General features: G+C 52.5%; 1 protein-coding gene across 2 annotated transcripts in view; it reads left to right on the top strand.

Annotated features, from left to right (window-relative positions):
• Positions 1-25,653, top strand: part of masp1 (MBL associated serine protease 1) — a 250,250-nt gene that overhangs the window by 183,455 nt on the left and 41,142 nt on the right. The window contains exon 9 of one of the 2 annotated variants that reach the window (XM_078204208.1): positions 23,500-23,637. The exons of the other annotated variant lie outside the window; for it this stretch is intronic. Within the exon in view, the coding sequence (XP_078060334.1) occupies positions 23,500-23,637 (138 nt within the window). The remainder of the gene's footprint in view (positions 1-23,499; positions 23,638-25,653) is intronic. 2 annotated transcript variants of the gene reach the window in all.

The following is a 25,653-nucleotide window of genomic DNA, read 5'->3' as shown; positions in this document are numbered from 1 at the left end:
TGGGGACATTCACAGAGAGAGAGAGAGAGAGAGCGTGAGGGGCAATGGGGACATTCACAGAGAGAGAGAGAGTGAGAGAGAGGGGTAATGGGGACATTCACAGAGAGAGAGAGTGAGAGAGGGGCAATGAGGCCATTCACAGTGAGGGAGAGAGGGGGGGCAATGGAGACTTTCACAGAGAGAGAGAGAGAGGGGCAATGGGGACATTCACAGAGGGAGAGAGAGAGAGGGGCAATGAGGCCATTCACAGTGAGGGGGAGAGGGGGGCAATGGGGACTTCCACAGAGAGAGAGAGAGAGGGGCAATGGGGACATTCACAGAGAGAGAGAGAGAGAGGGGCAATGGGGACGATCACAGTGAGGGAGAGAGGGGGGGCAATGGGGACTTTCAGAGAGGGGGAGAGGGGCAATAGGGACATTCACACAGAGAGAGAGAGGGGCAATGAGGCCATTCACAGAGAGAGAGAGAGCGAGAGGGGCAATGGAGACATTCACAGAGAGAGAGAGAGGGGCAATTGGGCCATTCACAGAGAGAGAGAGAGAGAGGGGCAATGGGGCCATTCACAGTGAGAGAGAGAGAGAGAGAGAGAGGGGCAATGGAGCCATTCACAGAGAGAGAGAGAGAGAGGGGCAATTGGGCCATTCACAGAGAGAGAGAGGGGCAATGGGGCCATTCACAGCGAGAGAGAGAGAGGCCGTGGGGACATTCAAAGCGGGAGAGAGGGAGAGAGAGGCAATGGGACATTCACAGAGAGAGAGGGGCAATGGGGGCATTCACAGAGAGAGAGAGAGGGGCAATGGGGCCATTCACAGAGAGAGAGAGAGAGAGGGGGGCAATGGGGACATTCACAGCGAGAGAGAGAGAGGGGCAATGGGGACATTCACAGCGAGAGAGAGAGAGGCAGTGGGGACATTCAAAGCGGGAGAGAGGGAGAGAGAGGCAATGGGACATTCACAGAGAGAGAGGGGCAATGGGGCCATTCACAGAGAGAGAGAGAGAGAGGGGCAATGGGGCCATTCACAGAGAGAGAGAGAGAGGGGCAATGGGGCCATTCACAGAGAGAGAGAGAGAGGGGCAATGGGGACATTCACAGTGAGGGAGAGAGGGGAGCAATGGGGACTTTAAGAGAGAGAGAGAGAGAGGGGGGGGCAATGGGGACATTCACAGAGAGAGAGTGAGAGAGGGGCAATGGGGACATTCACAGAGAGAGAGAGAGAGAGAGGGGCAATGGGGCCATTCACAGTGAGGGAGAGAGGTGGGCAATGGGGACTTTCACAGAGAGAGAGAGGGGCAATGGGGCCATTCACAGAGAGAGAGAGAGAGAGAGGGGCAATGGGGCCATTCACAGAGAGAGAGAGAGAGAGGGGGGCAATGGGGACATTCACAGCGAGAGAGAGAGAGGGGCAATGGGGACATTCACAGCGAGAGAGAGGGGGGGTGGAATGGGGATTTACACAGCGCGAGAGAGAGAGGGGCAATGGGGCCATTCACAGTAAGAGAGAGAGAGACGGGGGGCAGTGGTGCCATTCACAGAGAGAGGGAGAGAGAGAGAGGCAATGGGGACATTCACAGTGAGAGAGAGAGCGAGGGGGGGGGGGGCAATGGGAATCTTCACAGCGTGAGAGAGTGAGAGAAGGGCAATGGGGCCACTCGCAGAGAGAGAGAGGGAGGGGCAATGGGGACATTCACACAGAGAGAGAGAGAGAGAGGGGCATTGGGGCCATTCACAGAGAGAGAGAGAGAGAGGGGCAATGGGGCCACTCACAGAGAGAGAATGAGGGAAGGGGGCCATTCACAGAGAGAGAGAGAGAGAGAGGCAGTGGGGACATTCAAAGCGGGAGAGTGGGAGAGAGAGGCAATGGGACATTCACAGAGGGAGAGGGGCAATGGGGCCATTCACAGAAAGAGAGAGAGAGAGGGGCAATGGGGCCATTCACAGAAAGAGAGAGAGAGAGGGGCAATGGAGCCATTCACAGAGAGAGAGAGAGAGAGGGGCAATTGGGCCATTCACAGAGAGAGAGAGAGAGGGGCAATGGGGCCATTCACAGAGAGAGAGAGAGAGAGGGGCAATGGGGCCATTCACCGAGAGAAGGAGAGAGAGAGAGGGGCAATGGAGCCATTCACAGAAAGAGAGAGAGGGGGCAATGGGGATATTCACAGCGAGAGAGAGAGGGGGGGGGGGATGGGGATATACACAGCGCGAGAGAGAGAGGGGCAATGGGGCCATTCGCAGAAAGAGAGAGAAGGGGCAATGGGGATATTCACAGCGAGAGAGAGGGGGGGCGGAATGGGGATATACACAGCGCGAGAGAGAAAGGGGCAATGGGGCCATTCACAGTGAGAGAGAGAGAGACGGGGGGCAATGGGGCCATTCACAGAGAGAGGGAGAGAGAGAGAGGCAATGGGGACATTCACAGTGAGAGAGGGAGGGGGGGGGGCAATGGGGATCTTCACAGCGTGAGTGAGTGAGAGAAGGGCAATGGGGCCACTCGCAGAGAGAGAGTGGGGCAAGGGGGACATTCACAGAGAGAGAGAGAGGGGCAATGGGGCCATTCACAGAGGGAGAGAGAGAGAGAGGGGCAATGGGGCCATTCACAGAGAGAGAGACCAATGGGGATATTCACAGCGAGAGAGAGAGAGAGGGGCAATGGGGCCATTCACAGAGAGAGAGGGGGGCAATGGGGACATTCACAGAAAGAGAGAGGGGGGGAATGGGGATATACACAGCGCGAGAGAGAGAGGGTCAATGGGGCCATTCACAGAGAGAGAGAGAGAGAGGGGCAATGGAGCCATTCACAGAGAGAGAGAGAGGGGCAATTGGGCCATTCACAGAGAGAGAGAGAGAGAGGGGCAATGGAGCCATTCACAGAGAGAGAGAGAGAGAGGGGCAATTGGGCCATTCACAGAGAGAGAGAGAGAGGGGCAAAGGGGCCATTCACAGTGAGAGAGAGAGAGAGAGAGGGGCAATGGAGCCATTCACAGAGAGAGAGAGAGAGAGGGGCAATGGGGCCATTCACAGCGAGAGAGAGAGAGAGGCAGTGGGGACATTCAAAGCGGGAGAGAGGGAGAGAGAGGCAATGGGACATTCACAGAGAGAGAGGGGCAATGGGGCCATTCACAGAGAGAGAGAGAGAGAGAGGCAGTGGGGACATTCACAGAGAGAGAGAGACCGAGAGGGGCAATGGGGACATTCACAGTGAGGGAGAGAGGGGAGCAATGGGGACTTTCACAGAGAGAGAGAGAGAGGGGGGGGCAATGGGGACATTCACAGAGAGAGAGAGAGAGGGGGGGGGCAATGGGGACATTCACAGAGAGAGAGAGAGAGAGGGGCAATGGGGCCATTCAGAGTGAGGGAGAGAGGTGGGCAATGGGGACTTTCACAGAGAGAGGGAGAGAGAGACGGGGGGCAATGGGGACATTCACAGCGAGAGAGAGAGAGGGGTAATGGGGCCATTAACAGAGAGAGAGAGAGAGAGAGACGGGGGGCAAATGGGCCATTCACAGAGAGAGGGAGAGAGAGAGAGGCAATGGGGACATTCACAGTGAGAGAGAGAGAGAGGGGGGGGGGGCAATGGGGATCTTCACAGCGTGAGAGAGTGAGAGAAGGGCAATGGGGCCACTCGCAGAGAGAGAGGGGCAATGGGGACATTCACGGAGAGAGAGAGAGAGGGGCAATGGGGCCATTCACAGAGAGAGAGAGAGAGGGGCAATGGGGCCAATCACAGAGAGAGAGAGAGGCAAGGGCGCCATTCACACAGAGAGAGAGAGAGGGGCAATGGAGCCATTCACAGAGAGAGAGAGGGGCAATGGGGAAATTCACAGAGAGAGAGAGAGAGGGGCAATGGGGCCATTCACAGAAAGAGAGAGAAGGGGCAATGGGGATATTCACAGCGAGAGAGAGGGGGTGGTGAATGGGGATATACACAGCGCGAGAGAGAGAGGGGCAATGGGGCCATTCACAGAAAGAGAGAGAAGGGGCAATGGGGATATTCACAGCGCGAGAGAGAAAGGGGCAATAGGGCCATTCACAGAGAGAGGGAGAGAGAGAGAGGCAATGGGGACATTCACAGTGAGAGAGAGAGGGGGGGGGGGGCAATGGGGATCTTCACAGCGTGAGTGAGTGAGAGAAGGGCAATGGGGCCACTCGCAGAGAGAGTGGGCAAGGGGGACATTCACAGAGAGAGAGAGAGGGGGGCAATGGGGCCATTCACAGAGGGAGAGAGAGAGAGAGGGGCAATGGGGCCATTCACAGAGAGAGAGAGAGGCCAATGGGGATATTCACAGCGAGAGAGAGAGAGTGGGGCAATGGGGCCATTCACAGAGAGAGAGAGAGAGGGGCAATGGGGACATTCACAGAAAGAGAGAGGGGGGGAATGGGGATATACACAGCACGAGAGAGAGAGGGGCAATGGAGCCATTCACAGAGAGAGAGAGAGAGAGAGAGAGAGGGGCAATGGAGCCATTCACAGAGAGAGAGAGGGGCAATTGGGCCATTCACAGAGAGAGAGAGGGGCAATGGGGCCATTCACAGAGAGAGAGAGAGAGGGGCAATTGGGCCATTCACAGAGAGAGAGAGGGAGAGGGGCAATGGAGCCATTCACAGAGAGAGAGAGAGAGAGGGGCAATTGGGCCATTCACAGAGAGAGAGAGCGAGGGGCAATGGGGCCATTCACAGTGAGAGAGAGAGAGAGAGAGGGGCAATGGAGCCATTCACAGAGAGAGAGAGGGGCAATGGGGCCATTCACAGAGAGAGAGAGGGGCAATTGGGCCATTCACAGAGAGAGAGAGAGAGGGGCAATTGGGCCATTCACAGAGAGAGAGAGAGAGAGGGGCAATGGAGCCATTCACAGAGAGAGAGAGAGAGAGGGGCAATTGGGCCATTCACAGAGAGAGAGAGAGAGGGGCAATGGGGCCATTCACAGTGAGAGAGAGAGAGAGGGGCAATGGAGCCATTCACAGAGAGAGAGAGAGGGGCAATGGGGCCATTCACAGCGAGAGAGAGAGAGAGGCAGTGGGGACATTCAAAGCGGGAGAGAGGGAGAGAGAGGCAATGGGACATTCACAGAGAGAGAGAGAGAGAGAGGCAATGGGACATTCACAGAGAGAGAGAGAGAGAGAGGCAGTGGGGACATTCACAGAGAGAGAGAGACCGAGAGGGGCAATGGGGACATTCACAGTGAGGGAGAGAGGGGAGCAATGGGGACTTTCACAGAGAGAGAGAGAGAGGGGGGGGGCAATGGGGACATTCACAGAGAGAGAGAGGGGGGGGCAATGGGGACATTCAGAGAGAGAGAGAGAGAGAGGGGCAATGGGGACTTTCACAGAGAGAGAGAGAGAGAGACGGGGGGCAATGGGGACATTCACAGCGAGAGAGAGAGAGGGGTAATGGGCCCATTCACAGAGAGAGAGAGAGAGACGGGGGGCAAATGGGCCATTCACAGAGAGAGGGAGAGAGAGAGAGGCAATGGGGACATTCACAGTGAGAGAGAGAGAGAGGGGGAGGGCAACGGGGTTCTTCACAGCGTGAGAGAGTGAGAGAAGGGCAATGGGGCCACTCGCAGAGAGAGAGAGAGAGGGGCAATGGGGACATTCACGGAGAGAGAGAGAGAGGGGCAATGGGGCCATTCACAGAGAGAGAGAGAGAGAGGGGCAATGGGGCCAATCACAGAGAGAGAGAGAGGCAAGGGGGCCATTCACACAGAGAGAGAGAGAGAGAGGGGCAATGGAGCCATTCACAGAGAGAGAGAGAGAGAGGGGCAATGGGGCCATTCACAGAGAGAGGGGCAATGGGGCCAATCACAGAGAGAGAGAGAGAGGCAAGGGGGCCATTCACACAGAGAGAGAGAGGGGCAATGGAGCCATTCACAGAGAGAGAGAGAGAGGGGCAATTGGGCCATTCACAGAGAGAGAGAGGGGCAATGGAGCCATTCACAGAGAGAGAGGGGCAATGGGGCCATTCACAGCGAGAGAGAGAGAGAGAGAGGCAGTGGGGACATTCAAAGCGGGAGAGAGGGAGAGAGCGGCAATGGGACATTCACAGAGAGAGAGGGGCAATGGGGCCATTCACAGAGAGAGAGAGAGAGAGAGGGGCAATGGGGCCATTCACAGCGAGAGAGAGAGAGGGGCAATGGGGCCATTCACAGAGAGAGAGAGAGAGGGGCAATGGGGCCATTCACAGAGAGAGAGAGAGAGAGGCAGTGGGGACATTCAAAGCGGGAGAGAGGGAGAGAGCGGCAATGGGACATTCACAGAGAGAGAGAGAGAGAGGGGCAATGGGGCCATTCACAGAGAGAGGGAGAGAGGGGCAATGGGAATATTCACAGAGAGAGAGAGAGTGAGAGGGGCAATGGGGACATTCACAGTGAGGGAGAGAGGGGAGCAATGGGGACATTCACAGTGAGGGAGAGAGGGGATCAATGGGGACTTTAAGAGAGAGAGAGAGGGAGGGGGCAATGGGGACATTCACAGTGAGGGAGAGAGGTGGGCAATAGGGACTTTCACAGAGAGAGAGAGAGAGGGGCAATGGGACATTCACAGAGGGAGAGAGAGGGGTAATGGGGACATTCACAGAGAGAGAGAGAGAGAGGGGCAATGGGGACATTCACAGAAAGAGAGAGAGGGGGGTAATGGGGACATTCACAGAGAGAGAGAGAGGGGCAATGGGGACATTCACAGAGAAAGAGAGAGCGAGAGGGGCAATGGGGACATTCACAGTGAGGGAGAGAGGGGAGCAATGGGGACTTTAAGAGAGAGAGAGAGGGGGGGGGGCAATGGGGACATTCACAGTGAGGGAGAGAGGTGGGCAATGGGGACTTTCACAGAGAGAGAGAGAAAGGGGCAATGGGACATTCACAGAGGGAGAGAGAGGGGTAATGGGGACATTCACAGAGAGAGAGAGAGAGAGAGGGGCAATGGGGCCGTTCACAGAGAGAGAGAGGGGGGAATGGGGACATTCACAGAGAGAGAGAGAGGGGCAATGGGGACATTCACAGAGAGAGAGAGAGCGAGAGGGACAATGGGGACATTCACAGAGAGAGAGAGTGAGAGAGACGGGCAATGGGGCCATTCACAGAGAGAGAGAGAGTGATAGGGGCAATGGGGACATTCACAGAGAGAGAGAGAGTGAGAGAGAGGGGCAATGGGGACAGTCACAGTGAGGGAGAGAGGGGGGCAATGGGGACTTTCACAGAGGGAGAAAGAGAGAGAGATGCAGTGGGGACATTCAAAGCAGGAGAGAGGGAGAGAGAGGCAATGGCGCCATTCACAGAGAGAGAGAGAGAAGGGCAATGGAGCCATTCACAGTGTGAGAGAGGGAGGGGGGGGGGGGTTGCAATGAGGATCTTCACAGCGTGAGAGAGTGAGAGAAGGGCAATGGGGCCACTCGCAGAGAGAGAGAGAGGGGGGCAATGGGGACATTCACAGAGAGAGAGAGAGAGGGGCAATGGGGCCATTCACAGAGAGAGAGAGAGACGGGGGGCAATGGGGCCATTCACAGAGAGAGAGAGAGGGGGGGAAAGGGGCAATGGGGCCATTCACAGAGAGGAAGAGAGAGAGGCAATGGGGCCATTCACAGAGAGAGAGAGAGAAACGGGGGGGAATGGGGACATTCACAGAGAGAGAGAGAGAGGCAATGGGGACATTCACAGTGAGAGAGAGAGAGAGAGAGGGGGGGGCAATGGGGACATTCACAGAGAGAGAGAGAGAGAGGGGCAATCGGGCCATTCACAGAGAGAGAGAGAGAGGCAATGGGACCATTCACAGCGAGAGAGAGAGAGGGGGGCAGTGGGGCCATTCACAGAGAGAGGGAGAGAGAGAGAGGGGCAGTGGGGCCATTCACAGAGAGAGAGAGATAGGGGCAGTGGGGCCATTCACAGAGAGATAGAGAGAGAGGGGCAATGGAGCCATTCACAGAGAGAGAGAGGGGCAATGGGGCCATTCACAGAGAGAGAGAGAGAGGAGCAATGGGGGCATTCACAGAAAGAGAGAGGGGGGGAATGGGGATATACACAGCACGAGAGAGAGAGGGTCAATGGGGCCATTCACAGAGAGAGAGAGAGAGAGGGGCAATGGGGTCATTCACAGAGAGAGAGAGGGTCAATGGGGCCATTCACAGAGAGAGAGAGAGGGGGGGGCAATGGGGTCATTCACAGAGAGAGAGAGAGGGGGGCAATGGTGCCATTCACAGAGAGAGAGAGAGGCAGTGGGGACATTCAAAGCGGGAGAGAGAGGCAATGGGACCATTCACAGAGAGAGAGAGAGAGGGGCAGTGGGGCCATTCACAGAAAGAGAGAGAGAGCGAGAGGGGCAATGGGGACATTCACAGAGAGAGAGAGAGAGGGGCAATGGGGACATTCACAGAGAGAGAGAGAGCGAGAGGGGCAATGGGGACATTCACAGAGAGAGAGAGAGCGAGAGGGGCAATGGGAACATTCAGAGAGAGAGAGAGTGAGAGAGAGGGGCAATGGGGCCATTCACAGAGAAAGAGAGGGGGGCAATGGGGACATTCACAGAGAGAGAGAGAGAGAGGGGCAATGGGGCCATTCACAGTGAGGGATAGAGGGGGCAATGGGGACTTTCACAGAGAGAGAGAGAGAGAGAGGGGCAATGGGGCCATTCACAGAGAGAGAGAGAGAGAGAGAGGGGCAATGGGGCCATTCACAGCGAGAGAGAGAGAGGGGCAATGGGGCCATTCACAGAGAGAGAGAGAGAGGGGCAATGGGGCCATTCACAGAGAGAGAGAGAGAGAGGCAGTGGGGACATTCAAAGCGGGAGAGAGGGAGAGAACGGCAATGGGACATTCACAGAGAGAGAGAGAGAGAGGGGCAATGGGGCCATTCACAGAGAGAGAGAGAGAGGGGCAATGGGGACATTCACAGAGAGAGAGAGAGTGAGAGGGGCAATGGGGACATTCACAGTGAGGGAGAGAGGGGAGCAATGGGGACATTCACAGTGAGGGAGAGAGGGGATCAATGGGGACTTTAAGAGAGAGAGAGAGGGGGGGGGGCAATGGGGACATTCACAGTGAGAGAGAGAGGTGGGCAATGGGGACTTTCACAGAGAGAGAGAGAGAGGGGCAATGGGGCATTCACAGAGGGAGAGAGAGGGGTAATGGGGACATTCACAGAGAGAGAGAGAGAGAGGGGCAATGGGGACATTCACAGAAAGAGAGAGAGGGGGGTAATGGGGACATTCACAGAGAGAGAGAGAGGGGCAATGGGGACATTCACAGAGAAAGAGAGAGCGAGAGGGGCAATGGGGACATTCACAGTGAGGGAGAGAGGGGAGCAATGGGGACTTTAAGAGAGAGAGAGAGAGAGAGGGGGGCGGGGGCAATGGGGACATTCACAGTGAGGGAGAGAGGTGGGCAATGGGGACTTTCACAGAGAGAGAGAGAAAGGGGCAATGGGACATTCACAGAGGGAGAGAGAGGGGTAATGGGGACATTCACAGAGAGAGAGAGAGAGAGGGGCAATGGGGCCGTTCACAGAGAGAGAGAGGGGGGAATGGGGACATTCACAGAGAGAGAGAGAGGGGCAATGGGGACAGTCACAGTGAGGGAGAGAGGGGGGCAATGGGGACTTTCACAGAGGGAGAAAGAGAGAGAGATGCAGTGGGGACATTCAAAGCAGGAGAGAGGGAGAGAGAGGCAATGGCGCCATTCACAGAGAGAGAGAGAGAAGGGCAATGGAGCCATTCACAGTGTGAGAGAGGGAGGGGGGGGGGGTTGCAATGAGGATCTTCACAGCGTGAGAGAGTGAGAGAAGGGCAATGGGGCCACTCGCAGAGAGAGAGAGGGGGGCAATGGGGACATTCACAGAGAGAGAGAGAGGGGCAATGGGGCCATTCACAGAGAGAGAGAGAGAGACGGGGGGCAATGGGGCCATTCACAGAGAGAGAGAGAGGGGGGGAAAGGGGCAATGGGGCCATTCACAGAGAGAGGAAGAGAGAGAGGCAATGGGGCCATTCACAGAGAGAGAGAGAGAAACGGGGGGGAATGGGGACATTCACAGAGAGAGAGAGAGAGAGGCAATGGGGACATTCACAGTGAGAGAGAGAGAGAGAGGGGGGGGCAATGGGGACATTCACAGAGAGAGAGAGAGAGAGGGGCAATCGGGCCATTCACAGAGAGAGAGAGAGAGGCAATGGGACCATTCACAGTGAGAGAGAGAGAGGGGGGCAGTGGGGCCATTCACAGAGAGAGGGAGAGAGAGAGAGGGGCAGTGGGGCCATTCACAGAGAGAGAGAGAGGGGCAGTGGGGCCATTCACAGAGAGATAGAGAGAGAGGGGCAATGGGGCCATTCACAGAGAGAGAGAGAGAGAGGGGCAATGGAGCCATTCACAGAGAGAGAGAGGGGCAATGGGGCCATTCACAGAGAGAGAGAGAGGAGCAATGGGAGCATTCACAGAAAGAGAGAGGGGGGGAATGGGGATATACACAGCACGAGAGAGAGAGGGTCAATGGGGCCATTCACAGAGAGAGAGAGAGAGAGAGGGGCAATGGGGTCATTCACAGAGAGAGAGAGGGTCAATGGGGCCATTCACAGAGAGAGAGAGAGGGGGGGGCAATGGGGTCATTCACAGAGAGAGAGAGAGGGGGGCAATGGTGCCATTCACAGAGAGAGAGAGAGGCAGTGGGGACATTCAAAGCGGGAGAGAGAGGCAATGGGACCATTCACAGAGAGAGAGAGAGAGGGGCAGTGGGGCCATTCACAGAAAGAGAGAGAGAGCGAGAGGGGCAATGGGGACATTCACAGAGAGAGAGAGAGAGGGGCAATGGGGACATTCACAGAGAGAGAGAGAGCGAGAGGGGCAATGGGGACATTCACAGAGAGAGAGAGAGCGAGAGGGGCAATGGGAACATTCAGAGAGAGAGAGAGTGAGAGAGAGGGGCAATGGGGCCATTCACAGAGAAAGAGAGGGGGGCAATGGGGACATTCACAGAGAGAGAGAGAGAGAGGGGCAATGGGGCCATTCACAGTGAGGGATAGAGGGGGCAATGGGGACTTTCACAGAGAGAGAGAGAGAGAGAGGGGCAATGGGGCCATTCACAGTGAGGGAGAGAGGGGGCAATGGGGACATTCACAGAGAGATGGGCAATGGGGACATTCACAGAGAGAGAGAGAGAGGGGCAATGGGGACATTCACAGAGGGAGAGAGAGTGGGGCAATTGGGACATTCACAGAGAGAGAGAGGGGCAATGGGGCCATTCAGAGAGAGAGAGAGAGGGAGGGGCAATGGGGCCATTCACAGAGAGAGAGAGAGAGAGAGGCAGTGGGGACATTCAAAGCGGGAGAGAGGGAGAGAGAGGCAATGGGACATTCACAGAGAGAGAGGGGCAATGGGGCCATTCACAAAGAGAGAGAGAGAGAGAGAGAGGGGCAATGGGGCCATTCACAGAGAGAGAGAGAGAGAGAGAGAGGGGCAATGGGGCCATTCACAGAGAGAGAGAGAGAGGGGCAATGGAGCCATTCACGGAGAGAGTGAGGGGGCAATGGGGATATTCACAGCGAGAGAGAGAGAAAGAGAGAGAGGGGCAATCGGGCCATTCACAGAGAGCGAGAGAGAGGCAATGGGACCATTCACAGCGAGAGAGAGAGAGAGAGAGGGGCAGTGGGGCCATTCACAGAGAGAGAGAGAGAGGCAGTGGGGCCATTCACAGTGAGATAGAGAGAGAGGGGCAATGGAGCCATTCACAGAGAGAGAGAGAGAGAGAGGGGCAATGGAGCCATTCACAGAGAGAGAGAGAGAGAGGAGCAATGGGGGCATTCACAGAAAGAGAGAGGGGGGGAATGGGGATATACACAGCACGAGAGAGAGAGGGTCAATGGGGCCATTCACAGAGGGAGAGAGAGAGAGGGGCAATGGGGTCATTCACAGAGGGAGAGAGAGAGAGGGGCAATGGGGTCATTCACAGAGAGAGAGAGAGAGGGGCAATGGGGCCATTCACAGTGAGAAAGAGAGAGACGGGGAGCAATGGTGCCATTCACAGAGAGAGAGAGAGAGAGGGGCAGTGGGGCCATTCACAGAGAGAGAGAGAGAGAGGGGCAATGGGGACATTCACAGAGAGACAGTGAGAGAGAGGGGCAATGGGGACATTCACAGAGAGAGAGAGAGCGAGAGGGGCAATGGGGACATTCACAGAGAGAGAGAGAGAGGGGCAATGGGGACATTCAGAGAGAGAGAGAGAGAGAGAGAGGGGCAATGGGGCCATTCACAGAGAGAGAGAGAGAGGGGCAATGGGGACATTCAGAGAGAGAGAGAGTGAGAGAGAGGGGCAATGGGGCCATTCACAGAGAGAGAGAGGGGGGCAATGGGGACATTCAAGAGAGAGAGAGAGAGAGGGGCAATGGGGCCATTCACAGTGAGGGATAGAGGGGGCAATGGGGACTTTCACAGAGAGAGAGAGAGAGAGAGGGGCAATAGGGACATTCACAGTGAGGGAGAGAGGGGCAATAGGGACATTCACAGAGGGAGAGAGAGAGGGGCAATAGGGACATTCACAGAGAGAGAGAGGGGCAATGAGGCCATTCACAGAGAGAGAGAGGGGCAATGGGGCCATTCACAGAGAGAGAGAGCGGGAGGGGCAATGGAGCCATTCACAGAGAGAGAGGGGCAATGGGGACATTCACAGAAAGAGAGAGGGGGGAATGGGGATATACACAGCGCGAGAGAGAGAGGGGCAATGGTGCCATTCACAGAGGGAGAGAGAGAGAGAGGGGCAATGGGGCCATTCACAGAGAGAGAGAGAGAAGGGCAATGGGGCCATTCGCAGTGTGAGAGAGGGAGGAGGGGGGGCAATGGGGATCTTCACAGCGTGAGAGAGTGAGAGAAGGGCAATGGGGCCACTCGCAGAGAGAGAGAGAGAGAGAGAGGGGCAATGGGGCCAATCACAGAGAGAGAGAGAGAGAGGGGCAATGGGGCCATTCACAGAGAGAGAGAGAGAGAGAGAGGGGCAATGGGGCCATTCACAGTGTGAGAGAGCGAGAGAGAGGCAAGGGGGCCATTCACAGAGAGAGAGAGGCAGTGGGGACATTCAAAGTGGGAGAGAGGGAGAGAGGGGGGAATGGGGACATTCACAGCGCGAGAGAGGGGCAATGGGGCCATTCACAGAGAGAGAGAGAGAGAGGGGCAATGGAGCCATTCACGGAGAGAGAGAAGGGGCAATGGGGACATTCACAGCGAGAGAGAGAGGGGGGGGAATGGGGATATACACAGCGCGAGAGAGAGAGGGGCAATGGGGCCATTCACAGTGAGAGAGAGAGAGAGGGGCAATGGGGCCATTCACAGAGAGAGAGAGAGAGAGAGGGGCAATGGAGACATTCACAGTGGGAGAGAGGGAGAAAGAGGCAATGGGGGACATTCACAGAGAGAGAGGGGCAATGGGGACATTCAGAGCGAGAGAGAGGGAGAGAGGGGGGAATGGGGACATTCACAGCGCGAGAGAGGGGCAATGGGGCCATTCACAGAGAGAGAGAGAGGCAATGGGGCCATTCACAGAGGGAGAGAGAGTGAGGGGCAATGGGGATATGCACAGAGAGAGAGTGAGGGGGGCAATGGGGCCATTCACAGAGAAAGGGAGAGGGGCAATGGGGACATTCACAGTGAGAGAGGGAGGGAGAGAGAGGCAATGGGGACATTCACAGAGAAAGGGAGAGGGGCAATGGGGACATTCGCAGTGAGAGAGAGGAGCAATGTGGCTATTAATGACAAAAGGATAGTGCCACGCTCATGAGCACTTGATGCTGCCACTGCCCCCTTGGAATCCCAGGGAGCAATGTCCTGTGGGAAGAAGAGAGGAGAACAGCTGGAGTATGTTTGCTTGTATGTCCGCTCTTCCCTCATGGTCTCCAGTCAGCTTCGACCTCTTTGTTGCTGGACCAAGACCCTGCTCTGTCAAACCTGTGTAGGAGCTGGTGAGGAATGGGCACACCACGTTAGCACATCCACAGGCATTTGGGGGAGGCGATGGTCTAATGGTATTATCGCCAGACTATTAATTCAGAAACTCAGCTAATGTTCTGGGGACCCGGGGACGGCAGATGGTGGAATTTGAATTCAATTTTAAAAATCTGGAATTAAGAATCTACTGATCACCATGAAACCATTGTCGATTGTCGTAAAAACCCATCTGGTTCACTCATGTCCCTCTCGGGGAGGAAATCTGCCATCCTTACCCGGTCTGGCCTACAGTAGAAGAGAATTAGAAGGGGAATTAGAAGAGCAAAAAGGGGTCACGAAATGTTCTTGGCAGACAGGATTAAGGAGAATCCCAAGGCATTTTATTCATATGTTAGGAACTAAAGGGTTGTCAGGGAAAAAATCGGACCTCTCAGGGACAAAAGTGGGGAATTATGCTTGGAGCCCAAAGAAGTAGGGGAGATCCTAAATGAATACTTTGCGTCGGTATTCACAAAGGAGAGGGATGTGTTGACTGGGAGTGTCTCGGAGGGGAGTGTTGACCCGTTGGAGAAAATCTCCATTACAAAGGAGGAAGTGTTAGGTTTGTTAGAGAATTTAAAGACTGACAAATCCCCAGGGCCTGATGGAATCTATCCAAGGCTGCTCAGAGAGACGAGAGATGAAATCACTGGGCCTCTGACGCAAATCTTTGTCTCGTCACTGGACGCAAGTGAGGTCCCAGAGGATTGGAGGATAGCTAATGTGGTCCCGTTATTTAAGAAGGGTAGGAAAGATAACCCGGGTAATTATAGGCCGGTGAGCTTGACGTCCGTGGTGGGGAAGTTGTTGGAGAAGATTCTTAGAGATAGGATGTATGCGCAATTAGAAAGGAATAAACTCATTAACGATAGTCAGCATGGTTTTGTGAGAGAGAGGTCATGCCTCACTAACCTGGTGGAGTTTTTTGAAGAAGTGACCAAAATGGTTGACGAGGGAAGGGCCGTGGATGTCGTCTATATGGACTTTAGTAAAGCGTTTGACAAAGTCCCTCATGGTAGGCTGGTGAAAAAGGTTGGATCTCATGGGATAAAGGGGGAGGTGGATAGATGGGTGGAGAACTGGCTTGGTCACAGAAGACAGAGGGTGGTAGTGGAAGGGTCTTTTTCCGGCTGGAGGCCTGTGACTAGTGGTGTTCCGCAGGGCTCTGTATTGGGACCTCTGCTGTTTGTGATTTATATAAATGATCTGGAAGAAGGTGTAACTGGGGTGATCAGTAAGTTTGCGGACGACACAAAATTGGCAGGACTTGCAGATAGTGAGGAGCATTGTCAGAAGCTACAGAAGGATATAGATAGGCTGGAAATTTGGGCAAAGAAATGGCAGATGGAGTTCAATCCTGATAAATGCAAAGTGATGCATTTTGGTCGAAATAATGTAGGGAGGAGCTATACGATAAATGGCAGAACCATAAAGGGTGTAGATACGCAGAGGGACCTGGGTGTGCAAGTCCACAGATCCTTGAAAGTGACGTCACAGGTGGAGAAGGTGGTGAAGAAGGCATATGGCATGCTTGCCTTTATAGGACGGGGCATAGAGTATAAAAGTTGGGGTCTGATGTTGCAGATGTATAGAACGTTGGTTCGGCCGCATCTGGAATACTGCGTCCAGTTCTGGTCGCCACACTACCAGTAGGACGTGGAGACTTTGGAGAGAGTACAGAGGAGGTTTACCAGGATGTTGCCTGGTATGGAGGGGCTTAGTTATGAGGAGAGATTGGGTAAACTGGGGTTGTTTTCCCTGGAAAGACGGAGGATGAGGGGAGACTTAATAGAGGTGTATAAAATTATGAAAGGCATAGATAGGGTGAACGGTGGGAAGCTTTTCCCCAGGTCGGTGGTGACGTTCACGAGGGGTCATAGGTTCAAGGTGAGGAGGGGGAGGTTTAACACAGATATCAGACGGACATATTTTACACAGAGGGTGGTGGGGGCCTGGAATGCGCTGCCAGGCAAGGTGGTGGAGGCGGACACACTGGGAACGTTTAAGACTTATCTAGACAGCCATATGAACGGAGTGGGAATGGAGGGATACAAAAGAATGGTCTAGTTTGGACCAGGGAGCGGCACGGGCTTGGAGGGCCGAAGGGCCTGTTCCTGTGCTGTATTGTTCTTTGTATGTGACTCCAGAGCCACGGCAATGTGGCTGATTCTCAACTGCTCTGCAAGGGCAACCAAGGATGGGCAATAAATGCTGGCCCATCTAGTGATACCCATATCCCACGAATGAGTAAAAAAAATCCTCCATCCCTTAAAATAAAATTCGGACATCGGACGTCGAGACCCCATGGACAACACCAACAGCGACAGAGCAGAGTCATGTCCTGCTTTCATTGCCCGGGAGCTCAGGTGTTTTGACATTGCTGCCCTAAGCGAGGCCTGGGGGGCAGGGAATGCCAGCTCAAGAACCAGGTGATGGTGACACTCTGAGCTGGAAAGTTAAACCAGAGGAAGATCGACGGCTCATGGAGTTGGATTCACCATTAAGAACAAACTGGTTGTATGTTTCAGAGGCTCCCCTTGTGGAATAACTGGATTCCTGATGCCCCTTCAGCTCACGCGAGGCCAGAACCAGTGTGCTACTGTACTCAGCACGTACACTCCAACACTGGCAGCTGCAGACCAGTCCAAAGAAGAATTTTATTCCAGCCTCAAATAATCCTTGACCTGAGTCCCAACACGGCAAGCAGATCCTCCTTACTGACTTCAATGCAGAGTTTGAAAGGGTACAGACCCCTGGGAAGGTGTAATTAACAGAGAGGGGTTAGGGAAATCCAACACCATCGGTACGCTGCTCCTGACAAAATGCCGAGAATATGGCATTGTCACAACAGCACCTTGTTCCATCAGAGAGACAAGTAAAAGGCGTCATGGCAACAGCCTCACTCTGAGCCCTGGCAGCTCCACTGCAGCACTGTCTGAGTGAGGGACGAAATGAACATGCATATCACCCACTCCATAACATAGAATCATAGAATCCCTACAGTACAGAAAGAGGCTATTCGGCCCATCGAGTCTGCACCGACCACAATCCCACCCAGGCCCTGCCCCCATATCCCTATATATTTTACCCACTAATCCCTCTAACCTACGCATCTCAGGACACAAATGGCAATTTTAGCATGGCCAATCAACCTAACCTGCACATCTTTGGACTGTGGGAGGAAACCAGAGCACCCGGAGGAAACCCACGCAGACACGAGGAGAATGTGCAAACTCCACAAGCCGGGAATCGAACCCAGGTCCCTGGAGCTGTGAAGCAGCAGTGCTAACCCCTGTGCTATCGTGCCACCCGTAACAGCAGCCGATGACCGCTGGACATCCACTCAGTGACCAACATCAATGCAGCCGCCACACAGTGACAGAAACAGAAACAATGCCACAGGAAAATCAACTCTGAGTTACCTGGAACCCTGAGAAGAGAGCGAGAGAGCCTTATTCAGCCACTTAGTGGGTAAATATGTAGGGATATGGGGGTAGGGCCTGGGTGGGATTGTGGTTGGTGCAGACTCAATGGGCCGAATAGCCTCTTTCTGTACTGTAGGGATTTTATGATGATTCAGTGCCTCACTGCCAACCTGACGACTCCCAGTAACTCTTGAAGACCAGAGTGGTAGACTGTGTATGGAACCAAAAGAGATGGGGGAGATGCTAAATGGTTTTTTTGCATCCGTATTTACTGAGGAAACGGGCATGGAGTCTACGGAAATAGGGCAAACAGGTAGGGAGGTCATGGAAACTTTACAGATTAAAGGGGAGGAGGTGCTCGCTGTCTTGAGGCAAATCAGAGTGGATAAATCCCCAGGACCGGACAGGGTATTCCCACGGACCTTGAGGGAAGCTAGTGTTGAACTTGCAGGGGCCCTGGCAGACATATTTAAAATGTCAGTATTCACGGGGGAGGTGCCGGATGATTGGAGGGTGGCTCATGTTGTTCTGTTGTTTAAAAAAGGTTCCAAAAGAAATCCGGGTAATTATAGGCCAGTAAGTTTGACGTCGGTGGTGGGCAAGTTATTGGAAGGTGTGATAAGGGATAGGATCTACAAATATTTGGATAGACAGGGACCTATTAGGGAGAGCCAACATGGCTTTGTGCGTGGTAGGTCATGTTTGACCAATGTATTAGAGTTTTTCGAGGAGGTTACCAGGAAAGTGGATGAAGGGAAGGCGGTGGATGTTGTCTACCTGGATTTCAGCAAGGCCTTTGACAAGGTCCCTCATGGGAGGTTTGTTAGGAATGTTCAGTCGCTAGGTATACATGGGGAGGTAGTAACTTGGATTAGACACTGGCTCAATGGAAGAAGCCAGAGAGTGGTTGTGGAGGATTGCTTCTCTGAGTGGAGGCCTGTGACTAGTGGTGTGCCGCAGGGATCGGTGTTGGGTCCATTGTTGTTTGTCATCTATATCAATGATCTGGATGATAATGTGGTAAATTGGATCAGCAAGTTTGCTGATGATACAAAGATTGGAGGTGTAGTGGACAGTGAGGAAGGTTTTCAAAGCTTGCAGAGGGATTTGGACCAACTAAAAAAATGGGCTGAAAAATGGCAAATGGAATTTAACGCAGACAAGTGTGAGATATTGCACATTGGAAGGACAAACCAAAGTAGAACGTACAGGGTAAATGGTAGGACTCTGAAGAGTGCAGTTGAACAGAGGGATCTGGGAATACAGGTACAGAATTCCCTAAAAGTGACGTCACAGGTGGATAGGGTCGTAAAGAGTGCCTTTGATACATTGGCCTTTATAAATCGGAGTATCGAGTATAAAAGTTGGAGTGTTATGGTAAGGTTATATAAGGCATTGGTGAGGCCGAATTTGGAGTATTGTGTACAGTTTTGGTCACCTAGTTACAGGAAAGATGTAAATAAGGTTGAAAGAGTGCAGAGAAGGTTCACAAGGATGTTGCCGGGACTTGAGAAGCTGAGTTACAGAGAGAGATTGAATAGGTTGGGACTTTATTCCCTGGAGCGTAGAAGATTGAGGGGAGATTTGATAGAGGTGTATAAGATTTTGATGGGTATAGATAGAGTGAATGCAAGCAGGCTTTTTCCGCTGAGGCTAGGGGAGAAAAAAACCAGAGGGCATGGGTTAAGGGTGAAAGGAGAAAAGTTTAAAGGGCATATTAGGGGGGGCTTCTTCACGCAGAGAGTGGTGGGAGTGTGGAATGAGCTGCCGGATAAAGTGGTAAATGCGGGGTCACTTTTAACATTTAAGAAAAACTTGGATGGGTTCATGGATGAGAGGGGTGTGGAGGGATATGGTCCAAGTGCAGGTCAGTGGGACTAGGCAAAAAATGGTTCGGCACAGACAAGAAGGGCCAAAAGGCCTGTTTCTGAGCTGTAATTTTCTATGGTTCTAACTCAAAGACGTAGAGTGTCCACAGTGACTGGTCTGCCTTCAAGACATCCATAATCAGCACCTGTGAAGACATACTCGGCCACTTGATCAGGAAACACCGGAACTGGTTTGTTGAGAATGACCAAGCCAAGCAGGAGCTGATGAGCTGCAAGCGCAGGGCTTTTCTGAACCTGAAGCAACACACCAACTCCGGAGTAAGAAAGCAGCTCTGTAGACAGCTGGAGCCTGAGGTCCAGCAATAAACCCGTGACCTAAAGAACTGATAGTTGGTGGAGAAAGTACAGGAGATGCACCAGTTATGGCCAAAAGCCATGATGCGCAAGGTTTCTTTCGCGCAGTCATGACCACCTACAGCCCAATGATTCAGCGGCCATCCCTCTGCTGGCCAGGAATGGGGAGGCGCTCATCAAGAACAGAGAGGCAGTCAGCACCCTCTTGGTGGAGTGCATTGAGCGTCCGGGTGGGATTTTCCAGATTTTCCATCCCTGCCCCCTGCTAAGTTCTCTTCCACGTCACTCACCATTCTAGCTTGGAAATATATCACCATTCTTGCACTGTCGCTGGGTCAAAATCCTGGAGCTCCCTTCCTAACAGCACAAGAGTTGTATCTACACTACATGGACTGCAGCGGCTCAAGAAGGCAGCTCGCCATCACCTTCTCAAGGACTAGGGATGGGCGATAAATGCTGGGCCTAGCCAGGGACGCCCAGTTCCCGTCAATGAATGAATAAAAATACTCTTGTCCCATTAAAGAATAAAAAACAAAGTGATGAAAGGTGTTAGTGATAGCTTCAGTTCCTTTTGAGAGATAAGTGGTCTTCTGTATCCGTGATTCTAAACCTCCTAGCTCTAGAAGAGCGCCAGGAAGTGTTGGAGAGGGAGCAGGTGCTTATTGACTCAGGTGAGATGTTGGGGTATTGGCCAAGCTGGTATTTCACTCGTGGCAGCCAATGCTGGGCACCCAATTGAGGCCCTTAACTTTTTTCTTATTGTTTCTGGGTCAGCATTTATTACCCATCCCTTATTAGCCTTGAGGGGCTTTAAGAGTCAACCACATTGCTATGGGTCTGGAGTCACATGTAGGCCAGACCGGGTAAGGATGACAAATCCCCTTTCATAAAGGACATTAGTGAACCAGATGGGTCTTTATGACAATAAAGAATGGTTATCAATAGACTTTTAATTCCAAATTTTAATTAAATTCACATTTCACCATCTGCCATGATGGGATTTGAACCTGGGTCCCCAGGTCTTGGTCTGGTTCCAGTGCCAATACCAGTGCACCACTGCACCTAGTTCCTTCTGCCAGCAATGTTTTTGCCAGTGGCAGATGGCTCTTTTGCCCTGTGCAGCGTGTTGGGTATATTCTGGTGTGGGCTTTGGGGATATCGTGCACCCTCTTCATGCTCCTGGCCAACATCGTCTGGGTTTCCGAGCCCAATGCTGAGGTCCCTGCCAAAGAGTGTTCCACCCTTACCTGAGCAAGAACTGGCTGTTGCCAGAGGACGCAGGTTGCTGGTGACTGAATGGGACAGGGTCAATGGGTCAGAAATTTTAAAATATGTCTACATGCAAAGGGTGGTAGAAATTTGGAACTATTGTCTGCAGAGTTGGCATGACACTGCAGTCAGCTGGAAACTGTAGATCAAACACGGGCACGGGCTTGGAGGGCTGAAGGGCCTGTTCCTGTGCTGTATTTTTCTTTGTTCTTTTTTTTGTGTGTCTCATCCACAAATAGTAAATTGTGTGCGAGTGTGATGGTCAGTTTAGTTTTGGGGAGGAGACTGAGGTGATATTTAACACTCACACCAGAGGGCAGCTGAAGCTTGATGTGATGAATAATCAATGTCAGGCAGATTGTAAATAGTCTGGGGGCTTTTACCCAGCCTTGTTTCACCCCAGTCTGCACTCTGGAAGCGTTCAGACCATCATGAAGGCGTTACAGGATTGGGATGAAGTTTTTCAGACACCCAAATCTAAAAGCACAACCCACAAAGCCTCGTGATTCACTGAATCAAATGCTTCATTCGGGCTCATGAATGGGATGAAGAGTTCTTGTTGTTCTCGATATATTTTTATCCCACATTCTGGAATCAGAGAAGCTGTTTTTCTGATGACAGCACTGACCCTCTGACAGTGCGGCACTCCCTCAGTACTGACCCTCTGACAGCGCATCACTCCCTCAGTACTGACCCTCTGACAGTGCAGCACTCCCTCAGTACTGACCCTCTGACAGTGCAGCGCTCCCTCAGTACTGACCCTCTGACAGTGCGGCACTCCCTCAGTACTGACCCTCTGACAGTGCGGCACTCCCTCAGTACTGACCCTCTGACAGTGCAGCACTCCCTCAGTACTGACCCTCTGACAGTGCAGCACTCCCTCAGTACTGACCCTCTGACAGTGCAGCACTCCCTCAGTACTGACCCTCTGACAGTGCAGCACTCCCTCAGTACTGACCCTCTGACAGTGCATCACTCCCTCAGTACTGACCCTCTGACAGTGCATCACTCCCTCAGTACTGACCCTCTGACAGTGCAGCACTCCCTCAGTACTGACCCTCTGACAGTGCATCACTCCCTCAGTACAGATTGGGGTACACGGAGTTAGGGGTAAGGTGTTGGCGTGGATTGGGGATTGGCTATCTAACAGGAAGCAGAGAGTTGGGATAAATGGGTGCTTTTCTGGTTGGCAGTTGGTGACCAGTGGCGTGCCGCAGGGATCGGTGCTGGGGCCTCAATTGTTTACCATTTACATAGATGATCTGGAGGAGGGGACTGAATGTAGGATATTCAAGTTTGCTGATGACACAAAGGTGAGTGGGAAAGCGAATTGCGTGGAGGACGCGGAAAGTCTGCAGAGAGATTTGGATAGGCTGAGCGAGTGGGCGAGGATCTGGCAGATGGAATATAACGTTAGCAAATGTGAGGTTATCCACTTTGGAAGAAATAATAGTAAATTGGAATATTATTTAAATGGAGAAAAATTACATCGTGCGACTGTGCAGAGGGACCTGGGGGTCCTTGTGCACGAATCGCAAAAACTCAGTCTGCAGGTGCAGCAGGTGATCAAGAAGGCGAATGGAATGTTGGCCTTTATCGCGAGGGGGATAGAATATAAAAGCAGGGAGGTCTTGCTGCAACTGTACAAGGCACTGGTGAGGCAGCAACTGGAGTACTGTGTGCAGTTTTGGTCCCCTTATTTGCGAAAGGATATATTGGCCTTGGAGGGAGTGCAGAGAAGGTTCACCAGGTTGATACCGGAGATGAGGGGTGTGGCTTATGAGGAGAGATTAAACAGATTGGGTCTGTACTCGTTGGAGTTTAGAAGGATGAGGGGTGATCTTATAGAGACATATAAGATAATGAAGGGGCTGGATAGGGTAGAGGTGGAGAGATTCTTTCCACTTAGAAGGGAAACCAGAACTAGAGGGCACAGCCTCAAAATAAGGGGGGGCCGGTTCAGAACAGAGTTGAGGGGGGACTTCTTCTCTCAGAGGGTAGTGAATCTCTGGAATTCTCTGCCCATTGAAGTGGTGGAGGCTTCCTCATTGAATATGTTTAAATCACGGGTAGATAGTTTTCTGATCGATAAGGGAATTAGGAGATATGGGGAGCAGGCGGGTAAGTGGAACTGATTCGCTTCAGATCAGCCATGATCTTGTTGAATGGCGGGGCAGGCTCGAAGGGCCAGATGGCCTACTCCTGCTCCTATTTCTTATGTTCTTATGTACTGACCCTCTGACAGTGCGGCACTCCCTCAGTACTGACCCTCTGACAGTGCAGCACTCCCTCAGCACTGACCCTCTGACAGTGCAGCACTCCCTCAGTACTGACCCTCTGACAGTGCAGCACTCCCTCAGTACTGACCCTCTGACAGTGCGGCACTCCCTCAGCACTGACCCTCTGACAGTTCATTGATTGTGTTTACTTGGGATGAATTAGCATAAGGTAGCGAAATATCCCTAGAAACAGTATCAGCATCTGCCGGAGATACGGTTGCAGGAAAGGGATGGGACAAGGATATGGACTGTGTGTGTGGGGGGGTTTTGGGAGCGATGCAGGAATGTATTTGTGGGTAGAGGGATAGGTGATGCTGTAATAAATGTTACATCAGTAAAGAGGGAGTACTTTGATTATCAGTGCGATTATTTAAAAGGTCCTTTTGGTGGGATTCTATTTCTAGTTATAGATTGTGGGGCACCGCGACCCCTGGAAGATGGAGTCGTCACATTCCATTCGAAAGAGAACCTCACACTGTTCAGAAGCCACATCGAATACTCCTGTCCTGCTTTACATTATCACCTGGAGCCCGAGCTGAACAGTAAGTGGATCAGTTTCACATAAAGGATCTCAACTTCAAATGGAAGCTGTGTGTGAACAGAAACGCCCAGAGCAGAATGGGGAGTGGGTCATTGACAATTCACACATCCACGCATTGTCAACTAGCCCCTCCTCCAACAACAGCTCTATCTTAGTTCCATCATAGACCTTGGGTATTAAAGGGTAACATTCCAGGATACAGATGTTTCAGGCGTGATAAAGGGGGTTGTAAAAGGGGTGGGGGAGTTGCATGACTGGAGAAGGGGCTTGCAGCTCCGAAAGCTTGTGTGGCTTTTGCTACCAAATAAACCTGTTGGACTTTAACCTGGTGTTGTTAAACTTCTTACTAAGGAGAATAACACAGCTGTACTCCGGGAGGACACCTCGGAGGGCTCATACAGCGAGGCTGTAGAACTCAGGAATCGGAAAGGTGTAGTTGCAATGTTGGGGATTTACTATAGGCCACCCAACTGCCAGTGGGAGATTGAGGAACAGACATGTAGGCAGATTTTGGCAAGGTGTAAAAGTAACAGTGTTGTTGTGGTGGGAGATTTTAATTTCCCCTATATTGACTGGGACTCACTTAGTGCTAGGGGCGTGGATGGGGCAGAGTTTGTAAGGAGCATCCAGGAGGGCTTCCTGAAACAGTATGTAGATAGTCCAACTAGGGAATGGGCCATACTGGACCTGGTATTGGGGAATGAGCCTGGCCAGGTTGTCGATGTTTCAGTAGGGGAGCAGTTCGGGAACAGTGACCACAATTCAGTAAGCTTTAAGGTACTGATGGATAAAGATGAGTGTAGTCCTCAAGTTAAGGTGCTAAACTGGGGGAAGGCTAATTACAACAATATTAGGCAGGAACTGAAGAATGTAGATTGGGGGCAGATGTTTGAGGGCAAATCAACATCTGGCATGTGGGAGGCTTTCAAGTGTAAGTTGCCAGGGATTAAGAACCGGTACATCCCTGTAAGGATGAAGGATAAGTATGGCAAGTTTTGGGAACCTTGGATAACGAGAGATATTGTGAGCCTCATCAAAGAGAAAAAGGAAGCATTTGTCAAAGCTAGGAGGCTGGGAACACCCGAAGCAAGTGTGGAATACAAGGAAAGTAGAAAGAAACTTAAGCAAGGAGTAAGAAGGGCTAAAAGGGATCATGAAAAAGCATTGGCCAGCAGAATTAAGGAAAATCCCAAGGCTTTTTATACATATATAAAGAGCAAGAGGGTAGTCAGGGAGAGGGTTGGCCCACTCAAGGACAAGGGAGGGAATCTATGCATGGAGCCAGAGGAAATGGGTGAGGTATGTGAGGTGATTCATTTTGGGAGGACTAATTTAAATGTGGATTACAGGGTCAAAGGTAGGGTTCTGAAGACTGTGGAGGAACAGAGAGATCTTGGGGTCCATATCCACAGATCTCTAAAGGTTGCCACTCAAGTGGATAGAGCTGTGAAGAAGGCCTATAGTGTGTTAGCTTTTATTAACAGGGGGTTGGAGTTTAAGAGCCGTGGGGTTATGCTTCAACTGTACAGGACCTTGGTGAGACCACATTTGGAATATTGTGTGCAGTTCTGGTCACCTCACTATAAGAAGGATGTGGAAGCGCTGGAAAGAGTGCAGAGGAGATTTACCAGGATGCTGCCTGGTTTGGAGGGTAGGTCTTATGAGGAAAGGTTGAGGGAGCTAGGGCTGTTCTCTCTGGAGTGGAGGAGGCTGAGGGGAGACTTAATAGAGGTTTATAAAATGTTGAAGGGGATAGATAGAGTGAATGTTCAAAGACTATTTCCTCGGGTGGATGGAGCTATTACAAGGGGGCATAACTATAGGGTTCGTGGTGGGAGATATAGGAAGGATATCAGAGGTAGGTTCTTTACGCAGAGAGTGGTTGGGGTGTGGAATGGACTGCCTGCAGTGATAGTGGAGTCAGACACTTTAGGAACATTTAAGCGGTTATTGGATAGGCACATGGAGCACACCAGGATGATAGGGAGTGGGATAGCTTGATCTTGGTTTCAGATAA

Source organism: Mustelus asterias, chromosome 3 (assembly GCF_964213995.1).
Source record: "Mustelus asterias chromosome 3, sMusAst1.hap1.1, whole genome shotgun sequence".
Classification (NCBI taxonomy): Eukaryota; Metazoa; Chordata; class Chondrichthyes; order Carcharhiniformes; family Triakidae; genus Mustelus; species Mustelus asterias.
Note: the sequence above shows the minus strand (reverse complement) of the source record. Positions and strands in the feature narration are given on the sequence as shown.